Here is a 14,126-nt window from a genome sequence, read left to right on the forward strand (position 1 = left end):
TCTCAAAAAGTAGAACAGCTCATTCACTTCGGGGGGGTTAAGTTCTTGATCATAATCCAACCTCGACGAAGAAGGAATTTATGTCAATTCAATTTACTTCTGAAAGTTGTTTAAGAAGTGTGAGCCAACAGTTTATAAAATTGTGCTTTCATGCATTATGTTTGACTCAAGTAAATGAGCATACCACTCATATCCAACACCATACAGACTGTTTAATATTGCGCAGCAGATCAAAAGCAGATGTTTATGCCTGGTGGTGTTTGTATTGAAAACCCGATAGCCTTTCACATCAGAGCCGCTTTGTTCGAGCTAACCGAACACAATCTCCTCTCCTCTTTGTGTCAATGTATACAGTTCATCACAAGGTGTCAAAGCAGCAGGAGTGTCTCTCTCCCTCTAAATGTTTTCATCAAGAGTCACATTTCTTTAGTTTCCAAGCTATAGCACACAATAATTTACATATAGCAGGTTTTTCAAGGACCAAAGAGGGTCTGCTTTGTGGTGAAATTTTTGGCATGGAAAATAATACCGCAATACTGGTATCATCACAGCCCTAGAAATGGCACCACAGCTTCCGGTAAATAGTCACTTTCAAAACTAAGGATTTCGGGGGGTTTAAAAAATAGAAGTCGCCAAAGTTCTGCCACATGTCTTCAACAGGCACAACCACAGAGTTTAAAACTACAATGAAGAAATTAGGGATAAAACAGACAATAGTACTCTACCAACAAAACTACACACAAAAAACAACGTGTACTACAGTATTCTACCCAGTCAAAAAAACTATTTCCCCAGCTAAGTGGAATCTTGTGTTGGCAGACTGTTTCTGTTCCAACTTCCAAATGTAAAAATCCTACTTATTTTCCATCCTTCTATCCAATTTTGCTGTTATATCAGTGTTCGGGCAGAGATGAGTTTTGTCCTGGAAAGCTTAGAAAAAACAATCCAAGAAAGACTAATGGGAAGAATATCATTGCTAGATTTAGACAAACAATACAACCTCAAATTGAATATAACATGGTATCATTTTATTTCCTATTACTTAATTAACAAGTACTCATCCAAAGGCGAAATATTAAATAAATATGTATATAGATATATAGAGCAGAGCTTTCAACTTCAATGTCAAGTATCCAGAGGATGAATGCCAGTCCACAAGATGGCTGTCACCCAACATGGCCTCAACCGCTGGCAGTACAGTCACGTGAGTTACAAAGGAAACAGAGATAAAAAATATTCAGCCAATTCAAACCATGCTTCTTTTATTTTCAAAAGGGATTCTACTCTAACAGTGCAAAAAAAGCAGGCTTCACCTTGTAATAAACTGCCCTGCCTCACATTAGGGATGAGCCTGTATCGACAGGGGAGATGTAGGTCTACCCAGGAGCACCAGTACTCCGAGAGAGAGGCATGGGGTTTGACATAATGGTGCAGTCAGTGTTCTACACCCACTCAGCATCTCCAATGGGAGGCTAAATAGACCTACAGGGGCTGACACTGGCACAGGACTGAGCCAAGCCTGAGCCGAGCCTAACCGCGCCAGGGCCAAGCTATAAGCACAGCTCCAAATGAATATTGACCGAGGGAGTCTCAAGCATTTGTGGTATTCAGAGAGATAAGGACGGAAGGTTTCTGCGTGGTAAATAGCACTTGTTATCTCCTCATGGGAACTCCCTGTTGGGTTTGCTTTTCATCCTTCCTGGCTGAGAAAGTATGTTAAGCTACTTTATGATAAAGCTTATTTCATTTGCGAGAGCTGGTTGCTAGCTGGAAAACATAGGAGGCTGATGAAATCATGGGGGGGGGGGGGGGGGTCCTTCAGTCAACCTCATATCCTTTCACCTATTAATATAGAGGATCTCAGCTAGAGAACCCCTCACATTATTCTCAGGCAACCACAATGTGGTAATATTCTAGTTAGTCACTACATAGGTTTCTTTGAAGTAATTGATTATCCAGCACATTTACAAGGGGGGTTTACAAAAAGGTGAGGATTTTTTTTGCTAGCGAGATAATCATTCCACCTGCTTTAGTTCACGCTTGAAGTCATGATGAATGAAACAACGATTTTCTCTCATTATCACTGCTATGGCGAATTTTCAAACAAATCCGACAGGCCCGGTAATGGAACTAATTCCCATTGGAATGGAAGCCAACTCATGCCTCCTCTTTAGATTAAATGAACATCTGCTATAATGTTCGCTGCACCGTCTCTACCTGAGAAACTAGGTGATTAAACGTAACTGACATAGTTAAGCACCACAGAGGAACAAAGGAAAACTACTGTGTCATCCTCCAACAATGGTAGGACAAAGATCCTCAGAGCCAGAACTATCACTGTTAGACATGTTATATGCTATTGCTTTTTCCTCATGCCATCTTTTAACACTACAGTGACAAGTGCAATGTAGTTCTGTCCCATAATAAATTCCTCAAATGTCTTAACTGCGAGAGAAGTTTAACCAGATATTTCTGGTTTCCGGTCAAGTCGTGTTGTAAAATGTGCCCAGCCATCATTTTTGGGCCAGACAAAGGCATATGACAGCCTTATTGTGGAACATTGTAATGGGACACAACCTTGTTCAGACAATCTGCTGATTACCTTCTCTGTTCCCTTGCATGATTAATTACCTTCGATCTTATTAATTGGTCATTTTTGCTGAAAGTGAAATGCTTTCATTTCCTATGCACATCATTCCTGTCTGAATGCAAGTGATTACGCTGTGGAGAGGTGAATAGGCAAGGTCGCAGGGCCCATGCTCTCCACGTACTCACAACGCCGCCTTCCCTGATCTTATTTAAGAGCCTTCATTATTCCGTGTATGACAGTGTTCAAACCTAAATAGACATTTTGCTGCTGAGCACAAAGCTTTTCCTCTCTACCCGGGAAATTAAAATGAAATGAAATTTTCATTACAATTGTGAAAGGTTGGAATTAAGAATGCATTGTGAGAAGTAACAAAGACAGAGAAGACCAGAAGGCTCTGAGATTAATTTCCTTCCATCTATTCATTGTTTCACATTCCTTCCTTCTCTCCAAAAGGAGCTGCTCTCTGCGTTTCCCTCATTAGCTACACTTACTCTGGTCAGTTTACACATTAGCCAAACATTCTATACTTCCCTTGTTGGAAGCACTAAATAGAACACCCTGCACATTTAGCTGCAAATATGAGTCTAAAAAAAACTCTGATGGTTTTTCTACATAGCAGGTGTTGGGAACCTGGTGTGGTGGCCTTGGTCATGTTTGCCTAATGAACAAACAATATTCATTAGGTTTGTGGACATGGTGGCAGAGTTAGTCTCACCTTGAGGCAGTTCAGATGACAAGTATGGCACTTCCTGTGCGCTGACATGGGTCCAGTCAAAGTCGTCATAGGGATCCTGCTGGTAGTCACACTGGGCTGGGCCATCGTCAAATGTACAGCCACCTGGAAGGACAATTTATTTAGTTAATTTACTTGGTTAACCCCATATTGCCGATGAATAACATTGTTCATTGTATTAATTTACAACAGCTGAGCCGAGTGGTACCTCTGAGCAGTGGATTGAAACGGTACTCAATTGTCATACTTGAGTAAAAGTAAAGATACTTTAACAGAAAATGTCTCAAGTAAAAGAGAACGTCACCCAGTAAAATAATAGAGTAAAAGTCTAAAAGTATTTGATTTTAAATATACTTAACTATTAAAAGTACATGTAGTTTATAAAATGTACTTAAGTATCAAAAGTCAAATTCATTTTAATTATTATAATAATTTTTTTAACGATAGCCAGGGGCAGAGTCCAACACTCAGACATAATTTACAAACAAATATTTTTTGTTTAGTGAGTCCGCCAGAACAGAGGCATTAGGGATGACCAGGGATGTTCTCTTTATAAGTGCATGAATTTGACCTTTTTCCTGTCTTACTAAGCATTCAAAACGTAACGAGTACTTCAGGGAAAATGTATGGAGTAAAAAGTACATTATTTTCTTTAAGAATGTAGTGAAGTAAAAGTTGTCAAAAATGTAAATAGTAAACTATAGATACCCGAAAAAACGACTTAAGTAGTACTTTTTAAAAGTATTTTAACTTAAGTACTTTACAACACTGCCTCTGACTACCAGGCAGTATAGGCCTATCCCCCTTCCTACCCAGATTGAGTCTCCTCTGTTGGGCAATTCAGCATGTGCTAAGATCTGACAAGTGAGTAAGCATGAGGAGGCCAGGCCGCCAGACAGCTCTGTCACACAGCTCTCTCCTTTTTGAGTTTCAGGCATAACTTGAAGCCAGTCATCTGTGAGGTGGTATGCAACAACAAAGGCCCTCCTGCAGGCCCTGTCTGGAAGTCGACATGTCAGAGGCCCTGAGCCGAGTGGAGAGGAGAGACAGGCCTCTAATGACTTTGACATGGGTGCCTGATACATGTAGCCAATTCCACCTGAGGTCACTGGTGGCTTATGGGAAGAGATACTCATTCCAAGTTCTCTAGATGAATCATAGCTTGTTGCCGGAGAAGAGAGAGAGGATTGTGTTCGGCGTTATTCTTCCTCAGAGTGTTCTAGCAAGCTATGAAACTGAACTGCCAGGTCTGTATTTAATGGTAAAAGTTGGGTAACATGGGTAAGTGTAGGTTAAAATCCCAATGACCGGAAAGGTGCATATCAATGACCCGTACCTCTCTGCTCATTACCAGGAGAGAGTTCTTCACAAATGGAAAAAGGTCACCCTATCTGGGTACAACCGCTGACCTTTCAAACCTCTGTGATGGCACACAGAAACATCACCATTTGCATTTTAATTCCAGGACAAAAACAGATGCTAATTAACACTGGCTAACAGAAGGTTATAGCTAAAATAAAATGATGTTCTAATTCCCACAGGAGGATGCACTGTGTTTACTAAGATATCAGAACCTCAAATGAGGTTCTCATTTGAAACTCCAGTCAACTATACAGAGGAAACATCAAGCGGACACTCAGAATTGAAGTTAACATTGACTCTTTCATCTTTCCAAGGGTTAATTAAAGTGGTGTGGAATAAACCCACGACTAGGCTACATCTTAGCGATGAGAACAAATCAAAGCTAGAGTCACTTCCAGACAGGGCCTCCCTGGACACAGGAATTTACCATTGACAAAGAGGAAAATCACATTACAGAATTAATAACATTATAATTGATCCGCCGATGATTGATGTCTGGAGCTCAAAAATCATTTGTAACAGTATGCAAATCAAATGAATGGCTCTTTCAGATATACGATTCGGTTCCCGACTTTCACCAAAAAGAGCCGTTCAAAGAGGCGTACGTTCTCAAACGATCCATCACCATTGTTGCGCAGCTGCTCCTAAACCATGCTTGAAACTCCGGTTGTAATTGAATTTGTAAAACGATGATACTCGTGCAATTGAAGGAGTAAATAAATAAAATGGTCGCAATGGAAAACAGGGACCCAACCCTTTTTTAACAAAGGCCCAAACTACTTTTAAAATACATTTTCCAAAACTGCTTTCAAACATGTTTTCCCGCGATTGCATTAAGAATTGTCAGAATACATGTTTCCCTCCCTATCATAACTTGAATGTGCCTCGAAATGAATATTTCTCTCAGATAGAACACACAACAAAAAGTCGACTAGGTAAATAGGTCAAATATTCTACTATGGGGTTGTCTGATTTTGTTTTAATAACATTATATGCTAAAAATAATAGCACTGGAAAATTACATCCTGAGTGATGGAGTAAAGGCTTTGAATTACATAACAGCAGCTACAGTAGGTTACACACAGCTGTCTGAATTGAGCGCCGCGGCTCATTATAGGCTATTTAATTCCTTTCATCTGTACATCGGCCTGTCAGCAACAATCATGCATGTCAGTTCAGTGCACACAGCGTAACAGATTAAATCAAATTTGGGAATATTTACTGAACAAAAATATAAACACAACACGTACAGTGTTGGTCCCATGTTTCATGAGCTGAAATAAAAGATCACAGAAATGTTCCATATGCACGAATAGCTTATTGCTCTAAAATGTTGTGCACCAATTGTTTTCATCCCTGTTAGTGAGCATTTAATTATTTGTAAAGATAATCCATCCACCTGACAGGTGTGGTATATCAAGAATCATGATCATTACATAGGTGAACCTTGTGCTGTGGATAATAAAAGGCCACTCTAAAATTTGCAATTTTGTCACACAACACAATGCCACTGATGCCTCAAGTTGAAGGAGCGTGCAATTGGCATGAATATACTTTATGAGAGTACTATACGTTATAGTGAGTTTGAATAATCCATGAAGAGGAGAGGGTCTGTTGGATGTATGGCACTGAGGGACTAATGTGTGTGAAAGTGTCTGCCCACACACACAGGCAGCAGAGCCACCCTCCAGCCCACGTCTTAGCAAACACCTTCTCCTCTCTCTCAGTGTTCTGCCAGTAAAACCAGTGTGCCACCCCACCACACAATCTGCAAGCACACCACACACACACACACACACACACACACACACACACACACACACACACACACACACACACACACACACACACACACACACACACACACACAGCCATCTGATAGTCTCTGGCACCTGAGCACTGTGCATCTCTGGCCAGGCTATTCTGGTAGACTTGCAAGAATTTATAATCTATGTCTGGAGTCGTGTTCTGGTCTTCTATTTAATTTACTGACACAAAACTAAAAACTTTAGGATATCAATATAAACCCTCCATGTGTTGACAAAACAGAGTTTGGACCATTGATTAACAAAGCCCAGGTAGACGCTAGTCATCATTGAGGGTACATTTAAGCCTCAATGACAGTCACTTGCCGCTCGCTCTGCATTCCTTACAAGCTGACTACACCGCTCGCGTCACGTGGGCAAGCTTTGCAAAATAAATGTAGAAATCTATATTATTCAATTATTGCACCCACACTGCTCGCGCATGCCAATTTGCCAAGGGCTAAATTACAAGTTAGTTATATTTGTGACGCAGATCGCACTGCAAGTCCTGCCTCTCCCATCTCCTCATTGGTTTATAGAAGCAGGTACCCATGTGCCATCTCCTCATTGGTTATACCCACATGGGTGACTGAAAGACGAACAAGGTCAGTGGCGGTAATGCACCTAATTTATGAAAGTGGCCAATCGCGATATAAAGTCAAGAAAAGAAAACGCCTAGAAGGAGGAGAGATGACTAGAAATGATTCGGTTGACCGTTTTATGTGTGGATTAATTGTCGGAGTAGAGGACCTTGTGCATTTCAGGTAAAATAACAACTCAATGTTTATATCCCAGGACAAATTAGCTAGCAACAGCAAGCTAGCTAAATAGGAACAATTTGCTAAATTGCTATAAATGTATGCTTTTCGACCTGTCAACAAATGAATGTAATTGGTTCAGAGTTTGTTTTGACATTTTAACCTGCGTGTCGTGATCGTGTTTGGTGTGGGCGGACAAAATACATTTATGCATGATGGCGCACGCGCACAGCCGGCTTGGGTTCCGTGTTATGCAAACATACATCACAGGTCAGTGGTGTTATAATTGCCTCAAATCACAGGACAGTGGTGGTATAATTGCATCAAATCACAAGACAGTGGTGTTATAATTGCATCACATCACAGGTCAGTGGTGTTATAATTACATTAATAGCTGCAGAACAACTAGCTGCTTTTAAATGAGTTGTAAATCCCCTCTGTCTTCTGCAAGGACAGCAACGAGATGATTTGCATACTAATCTGAGGACTCAAATTTCGAAGTCTGCTAATGAAATAATAGTATGCGCTTCATTTACATAATAAAATAATTATTGTGGCTGATAAACCTCAAGAGTGAACAATGTTGATAAAAAGGGGGTTAACAGCTCTATCACAACGCATACATAAAATATACTGTAGCCGCTTGAAACCGTTTGTGTGAGGGATATAGGGACAAACTGCTGGCAGTTATTGGGCAATGTAATACAAGCCTCATTCTTGGGAATAAATATTTATGACCATTAAAGGGACTAAGTTAATGCAGGGTTCAGTCAAACATTCAACGCACTGAGAACGTTAAAAGAGTCTAAAAAAGGCAACACCAACCTTGGCCCGAATACGTTGATAATAGTTAATGTCTTGCATTTGCACTGTAGACAACCTGGGCAAATGATTTCTCTTTATCATAGGGACGAGACCCAATGCTCTCCCACTCAGACACGACAATTGATCTGCATTATAGCTCTGAGAAGTAAATAAGTGGCATAAGCATCTTCTCCACAAGCAAGTGCACTTTAAATAACACATATGCAACCTTTGTAGAGCTCCAAGGTATGCCCATGTATGCTATTAAATACTTTCATAACTGTCTAGACCAGAGAGAGACACAGCAGGATAACACACGCTAATAATCGTTGTGTTGTTGTGGTCAGGGATTATTCAACCATGGCTATAGAACACAATAACTGTATGAAGATAGAAAAACTACAATTAATAGAATTCAAGTCATTGTGCTCAAAGTGCAGAAACCAATACGTTTAGGCAAAACCTAGACATTCATATAGCCTACTAGAAACGTTACAAAATCAATTTTTAATAAAGCCAACTAATAGTGTGGAACACGAAAAGGAAAAAAGAATCATCTGTTGAACTACACTGAACAAAAATATAAACGATATGAATCTGTTGGTCACAGATATGTTTAAAAAAAAGGTATGGGCGTGGATCAGAAAACGAGTCAGTATCTGGTTTGACCTACATTTGCCTCATGCAGCGCAACACATCTCCTTCACATACAGTTGATCAGGCTGTTGATTGTGGCCTGTGGGATGTGGTCCCACTCCTCTTCAATGGCTGTGCGAAGTTGCTGGATATTGGCGGGAACTGGAACACACTGTCATACACGTCGATCCAGAGCATCCCAAACATGCACAATGGGTGACATGTCTGGTGCTTCCAGGAATTGTGTAGAGATCCTCTCGACATGGGGCCGTGCATTATCATGCTGAAACATGAGGTGATGGTGGCAGATGGATGGCACGACAATGGGCCTCAGGATCTCGTCACAGTATCTCTGTGCATTCAAATTGCCATCAATAAAATGCAATTGTGTTCGTTGTCCTTAGCTTATTCCTGCCCATACCGTAACCCCTCCGCCACCATGGGGCACTCTGTTCACAACATTGACATCAGCAAATTGCTTGCCCACACGACACCATATACATGGTCTACCATCTACCCTGGTACAGTTGAAACCGGGATTAATCCGTGAAGAGCACACTTCTCCAGCATTTTTGTGACCATCGAAGGTGAGCACTTGCCCACTGAAGTCGGTTACAACGCCGAACTACAGTCAGGTCAAGACCCTGGTGAGGATGAAGAGCACCCAGATGAGCTTCACTTAGACGGTTTCTCACAGTTTGTGCAGAAATTCTTTGGTTGTGCAAATCCACAGTTTCATCAGCTGTCTGGGTGGTTGGGCTCAGATGATCCCGCAGATGAAGCCGGATGTGGAGGTCCTGGGCTGACGAGGTTACACGTGGTCTGCGGTTGTGAGACTGGTGGGAGATACTGCCAAATTCTCTAAAACGAAGTTGGAGGCATGTTATGGTAGAGAAATTAACATTACGTTCTCTGGAAACAGCTTTGGTGGACATTCCTGCAGAGTCAGCATGCCAATTGCACAGTCCCTCAAACCTTGAGACATCGGTGGCATGTTATCCCAGCACAAGGTGCACCTGTCTAATGATAATGCTGTTTAATCAGATTCTTGATATGTCACACCTGTCAGGTGAATGGATTATTTTGGCAAAGGAGAATTGCTCACTAACCAGGATGTAAACAAATTTGTGCACAACATTTTAGAGGGAATGCATATGGAACATTTCTGGGATCTTGTATTTCATCTCATGAAACATGGGACCAACACTTTACATTGCGTTTATATTTTTGTTCAGTGCAAATTGAAAACATTAATTTTTATCTAGGTAGGGGAAAACAAATCAGCTCTGAAATGTCCTACTGAATAATTGTCACAATGAGATTTAACAGGGTTAGTCATGGTAGAATATTTTGTCAGCTCCAACTACATCAAAGCCCTTTTAATCACATCGAGCATATTAAATATGGACACTGAAAAATATACTAATGTGATCGTATCACAAAGTGGGGTCAATATGCTGTCAACTGGACAATTGCAACATTCCAAAACAATTTTGACCTCCAACTTCACTGCTGTTTTCAACAAAACATAAATGACTACTGTGCCATAAAAACAGTGAAACGGTTTAGTCAATCTAGAAAAAAGTTGTAAACTGGACACAAATCAAACAGCTTTATTTAAAAACACACTCCAAAGCCCACTGTCTGACATTGAAAACACCAAAAGGACAGTATTTTTGATCAAATCCTGATGTATGACCTTGCTTTACATGATAAAAGGTGAAATGGCTTAAAATGTGATACAAAGTGAAATGTTTCTGCCTCTACAAACATTACAGGCCCATTTACTTTATATTCTCTATCTGACCATTGCACCTCAGTGCACTGCGAGCGAAGAGCTGCCATCAAAAGGATGGCCCAGATAAAGGCAGGGGGAGCAGAGCACACCTCAACTCACTTTTGTTAAACAAGAGTATGACATTGGCAGGAATTCAATTACGTGGGCCCCAAGATGAGGGAGGAATTCTACGCCCCTGCCCTGGAAAGCCCAATTCAAACCCATGAATGAAACATGAGTTGGTCAAAATATTTGTGTCCCAGTTTCCTTTTGGCCTTTTCCTCCTCTGTGGCCCTGTGATGATGCATTAGCCACGATGCTTCACCCTCCGTTTCAGCTGAATCAGGAGATTTAATTCACTGTAAACATGGCGCCTGTTTGAATCCCAACTAATGACCACCCCTACGATTCATCCGGCGATCTGACACGCATAGCTTTGCACCCTGTTCAAAATGTAATGAATTTAATACAAATCTGCTTCTAATGGCGTATGGCTTCTCCCGGTTAATGACGAGTGGGATATGGCCTGGGCCTTTTGGGCCACCATTGAGTCGAACTCAGTTCTACCTACGGTTGTCACTAGTTACTACAAAATTGGCTATATCGTATGTATGAAATGTATGAAAACAAACATTTGGTCTAAATTTAAGGTTAGGCATAAGGTAAGGTTTAAAATCAGATTTTAAGAAGAGAAATAGGCGGAGTTTCTGACTTTGTGGCAACTTACTGACGACCCAGTTCTACCTGACAGAGCCAAGACCGCTGAGGGCTCACAGCTGTAGTTAACTCAGAAACCCCACAGTGGCCACTCTGCAGGGAGGCAATACAAACAGCCATGAAACCAACCTCTTCCGAAACTCTCCTACTGAGGATGGCTGGAGACACTGATAGGTTCCAAAAGAAGTGCTAGGTCACTCCCCTGAGAGGTGTGATGGCAGAGAAAGTCGCAAATCACACGACTTGGAAATTGAAAATAGGAGAGAGGGAGGGAGAGGGAGAGAGAAGCTCCCTGACTCAATTATTGTGAGTTAAAAGAAAACTGATTCTCTCAGGGGTTAGAAATGTGAATATATTCACAGTGGGCATTGGGGGGAACAGCTCACTTCCTCAGGACCCCTAAGCCAACTGACACAGAGAAGAACACTGTAGCAGTACAATAAGCAGCTGTAACTGGAGACCAACAGGCCCTCTGGAAGGATCTGGGTTTATGATGGCTTTACACAAAATCTGTTGGACTTAGACATTGGATCCATTTCTAATAGCCTGTCTGCGTGTTAGTCTTCCAGTTAAACATGATGTGTTTCTTGTGGGAGACATTTTAAAACTAAGCCAGATAAGATGACACAATATACAGTAAGTGTGGGGTTGCGGTTATCCTCTCTCCTAAAGTATAACCTTGTGATACAATACAAGATTCTACTGGTGAAAGCCCACACTTAAAAAAAAAAAAAGAAGGAACTTCAACAGCAGCACACCTTATCGGGTACCATTTCTACATATTTTGGACATGATGGCAACAACTAAAGACTGCTTGACGAAGAGACAACAATAGCCAAATCAGTCACCTCACATCTTTTAAAACAAAGCCACCGTCTCCCCAGTCCTTTTTTTTTATCCCTTCAGGTCCTGCAATGTTGCTTTCTGTACGTTGCTGTAAAAGGTATTTTTCCCTTCGGTTAACACCTCTACCCCTATTATGCAGCCTGTTAATAAGAACAAAGGAAAGTGAAACGGCAGCAGCATATAATAATAGAGAAAGTGTGGGCTGCACTGTTCTCGTGTTCTTGGACACACATTGTGTGAATCCCTCTCTGCTCCTGGTTCAAATGCTCTGTAGTGACTTCCAACAAGCTTATCTAACAGATAGGGCTGCACCGTATCTTTTTCGTGGGGAGACAATAAAGACAGAATTTTGGAGAAGCGCCAAATGTCAAGATTTGAATGTTAATAAAGATCTATGATATGGAGACAAGAACCTTTCCATAACCATTTGTCTGATGGCATAACCCCAGCACGTCTCCAGCCTCGTCTTGCTCTTTGCAGCGGCTGTCTGACGCCTCTGTGCAAACAAATCCAAAACACTCACTTGGAAATGCTAAAAGGGGCAAGTAGGGTCTCTCACATTGTGTATAAGACATTTACCTTCATTTCAGAGGTGTTTACATTAAAGAAAAAGCTTTCTGGAAAAAGGGAGCAAAATGATAGGCCGTGATTTGGACTGGGATTGGCTATGATCTACCTTCACACAGCATCGCAAAGCTTTCAGAAGAGGAGTGTTTTCTTTACCAGGCCACTGTAACAGACACTGTTTGAAATAGATCAGATGGATGGGGGAAAGTGCAAACAATCTAGTGTGGTCCAAATGTGCTGAGTTAAACAGCCCTCCACTGTTGTGAGGCGCACAACTGTAATCCCTGCCCTGCCCGGCAGACTGTTAGCCCATAATACTGGGTTGGGATATTTGCATGAACACCTAGCTACACAACAACCACAGTGAAAATGTCATGGTTTCCTGTGATGGGTATTTTGTTAAAATGACACAATAAAATAGGCAAGACGGTGAAATTAGGTTGGCTGTTTTGAGGCCATTCCATGTGGAGTGAAGAGCGTTTTAACCTCTGACCAACCATGTTGATTCCTCAAGCTATTGTCAAGTAGATAATTACTGTGCCACTGCAAGCACCATGTTTGAATACAGTGTGGTATTTTTCAATCATATTGACTAATTTAGAGAGGACTCAAATGGCTGCTGTTGATTTTTGGTATTTTGGTTTCTGTGCTTTTACATGTTTGAAGAGCCACTTAACCTGAATGAGAAGCAACAATATTAATTTAAAACAAAGTTAACGGATTCAAGTCCAATTAGTGTTGGGATTTCAGATATCCTCAAGCAACCTCGAGGCTTCTAGCCAAGAGTGACTATACAACCCTTATATTGAAATTTGAGGTAGCATTTAAACATGAAAAATGTGGAACTTTCTTGGAATGAAAGCATGCAGAACAGCAAACATTTAAATTGTCTACATCATCTGAGACAAGAATTCATAATAAGGTGTTGGTTTATTTTGGAACTAAAAGTAGGGGGACTTAACAGATCTTAGAGGGTTTAGGAAACTTTGCGGGACAGGTCAAAATGTCTAGGGATGTGAAGTCAAACAGTATATTTTTCAGCCCGAGGTTAGGCTTAATGGACATTTTATAGGTGGTTGAACTGTCAGTGATTGGTGGTGGTGGAATCACATACCTCTGGTAACAGCACTTTAAATTAAAACAGTGTTAGACTTTAGGACAGACAGCTTCCACTTTTGAACATCAAAATACTACATTTGTTTTGATGTTTCAATATTTTGTTGGAACAAATACTCGGTTTTAAGCTCTCCAAACAAATGACAAAGGTAATTGCTACTGCTACTGAGTCAAAACTCGGCACAGCATGAACAGGTCAAAACTCGCTTGGCATCACTGCCATTTTACAAAATGGAGACCCAAAATAAATGCAGCGATTAAACAGTGATGTGAGAGAAAAGGTTTGTATTGTCCCATCCAGGGCCCGGACAGACGTTTCTGGTCAGGCAGCAGTTTTACAGCCTCGTCTGCAGGAGGTGATAAGCCTTTAAAATGTCCAGAGCTCGGCAGGGGGCCTAGACACTCACACCCCGGA

General features: G+C 41.1%; 1 protein-coding gene across 8 annotated transcripts in view; it reads right to left on the reverse strand.

Moving 5' to 3' along the window:
• LOC139415086 (receptor-type tyrosine-protein phosphatase kappa-like) overlaps positions 1–14,126 on the reverse strand; it is a 164,326-nt gene that overhangs the window by 112,569 nt on the left and 37,631 nt on the right. For all 8 annotated transcript variants that reach the window (XM_071162873.1, XM_071162868.1, XM_071162870.1 and 5 more), the window contains exon 2: positions 3,306–3,428. In XM_071162873.1, coding sequence (XP_071018974.1) covers positions 3,306–3,428 — 123 coding nt within the window. The remainder of the gene's footprint in view (positions 1–3,305; positions 3,429–14,126) is intronic.

The sequence above is a fragment of the Oncorhynchus clarkii genome, chromosome 8 (genome assembly GCF_045791955.1).
Source record: "Oncorhynchus clarkii lewisi isolate Uvic-CL-2024 chromosome 8, UVic_Ocla_1.0, whole genome shotgun sequence".
In the NCBI taxonomy this organism is placed as follows: domain Eukaryota; kingdom Metazoa; phylum Chordata; class Actinopteri; order Salmoniformes; family Salmonidae; genus Oncorhynchus; species Oncorhynchus clarkii.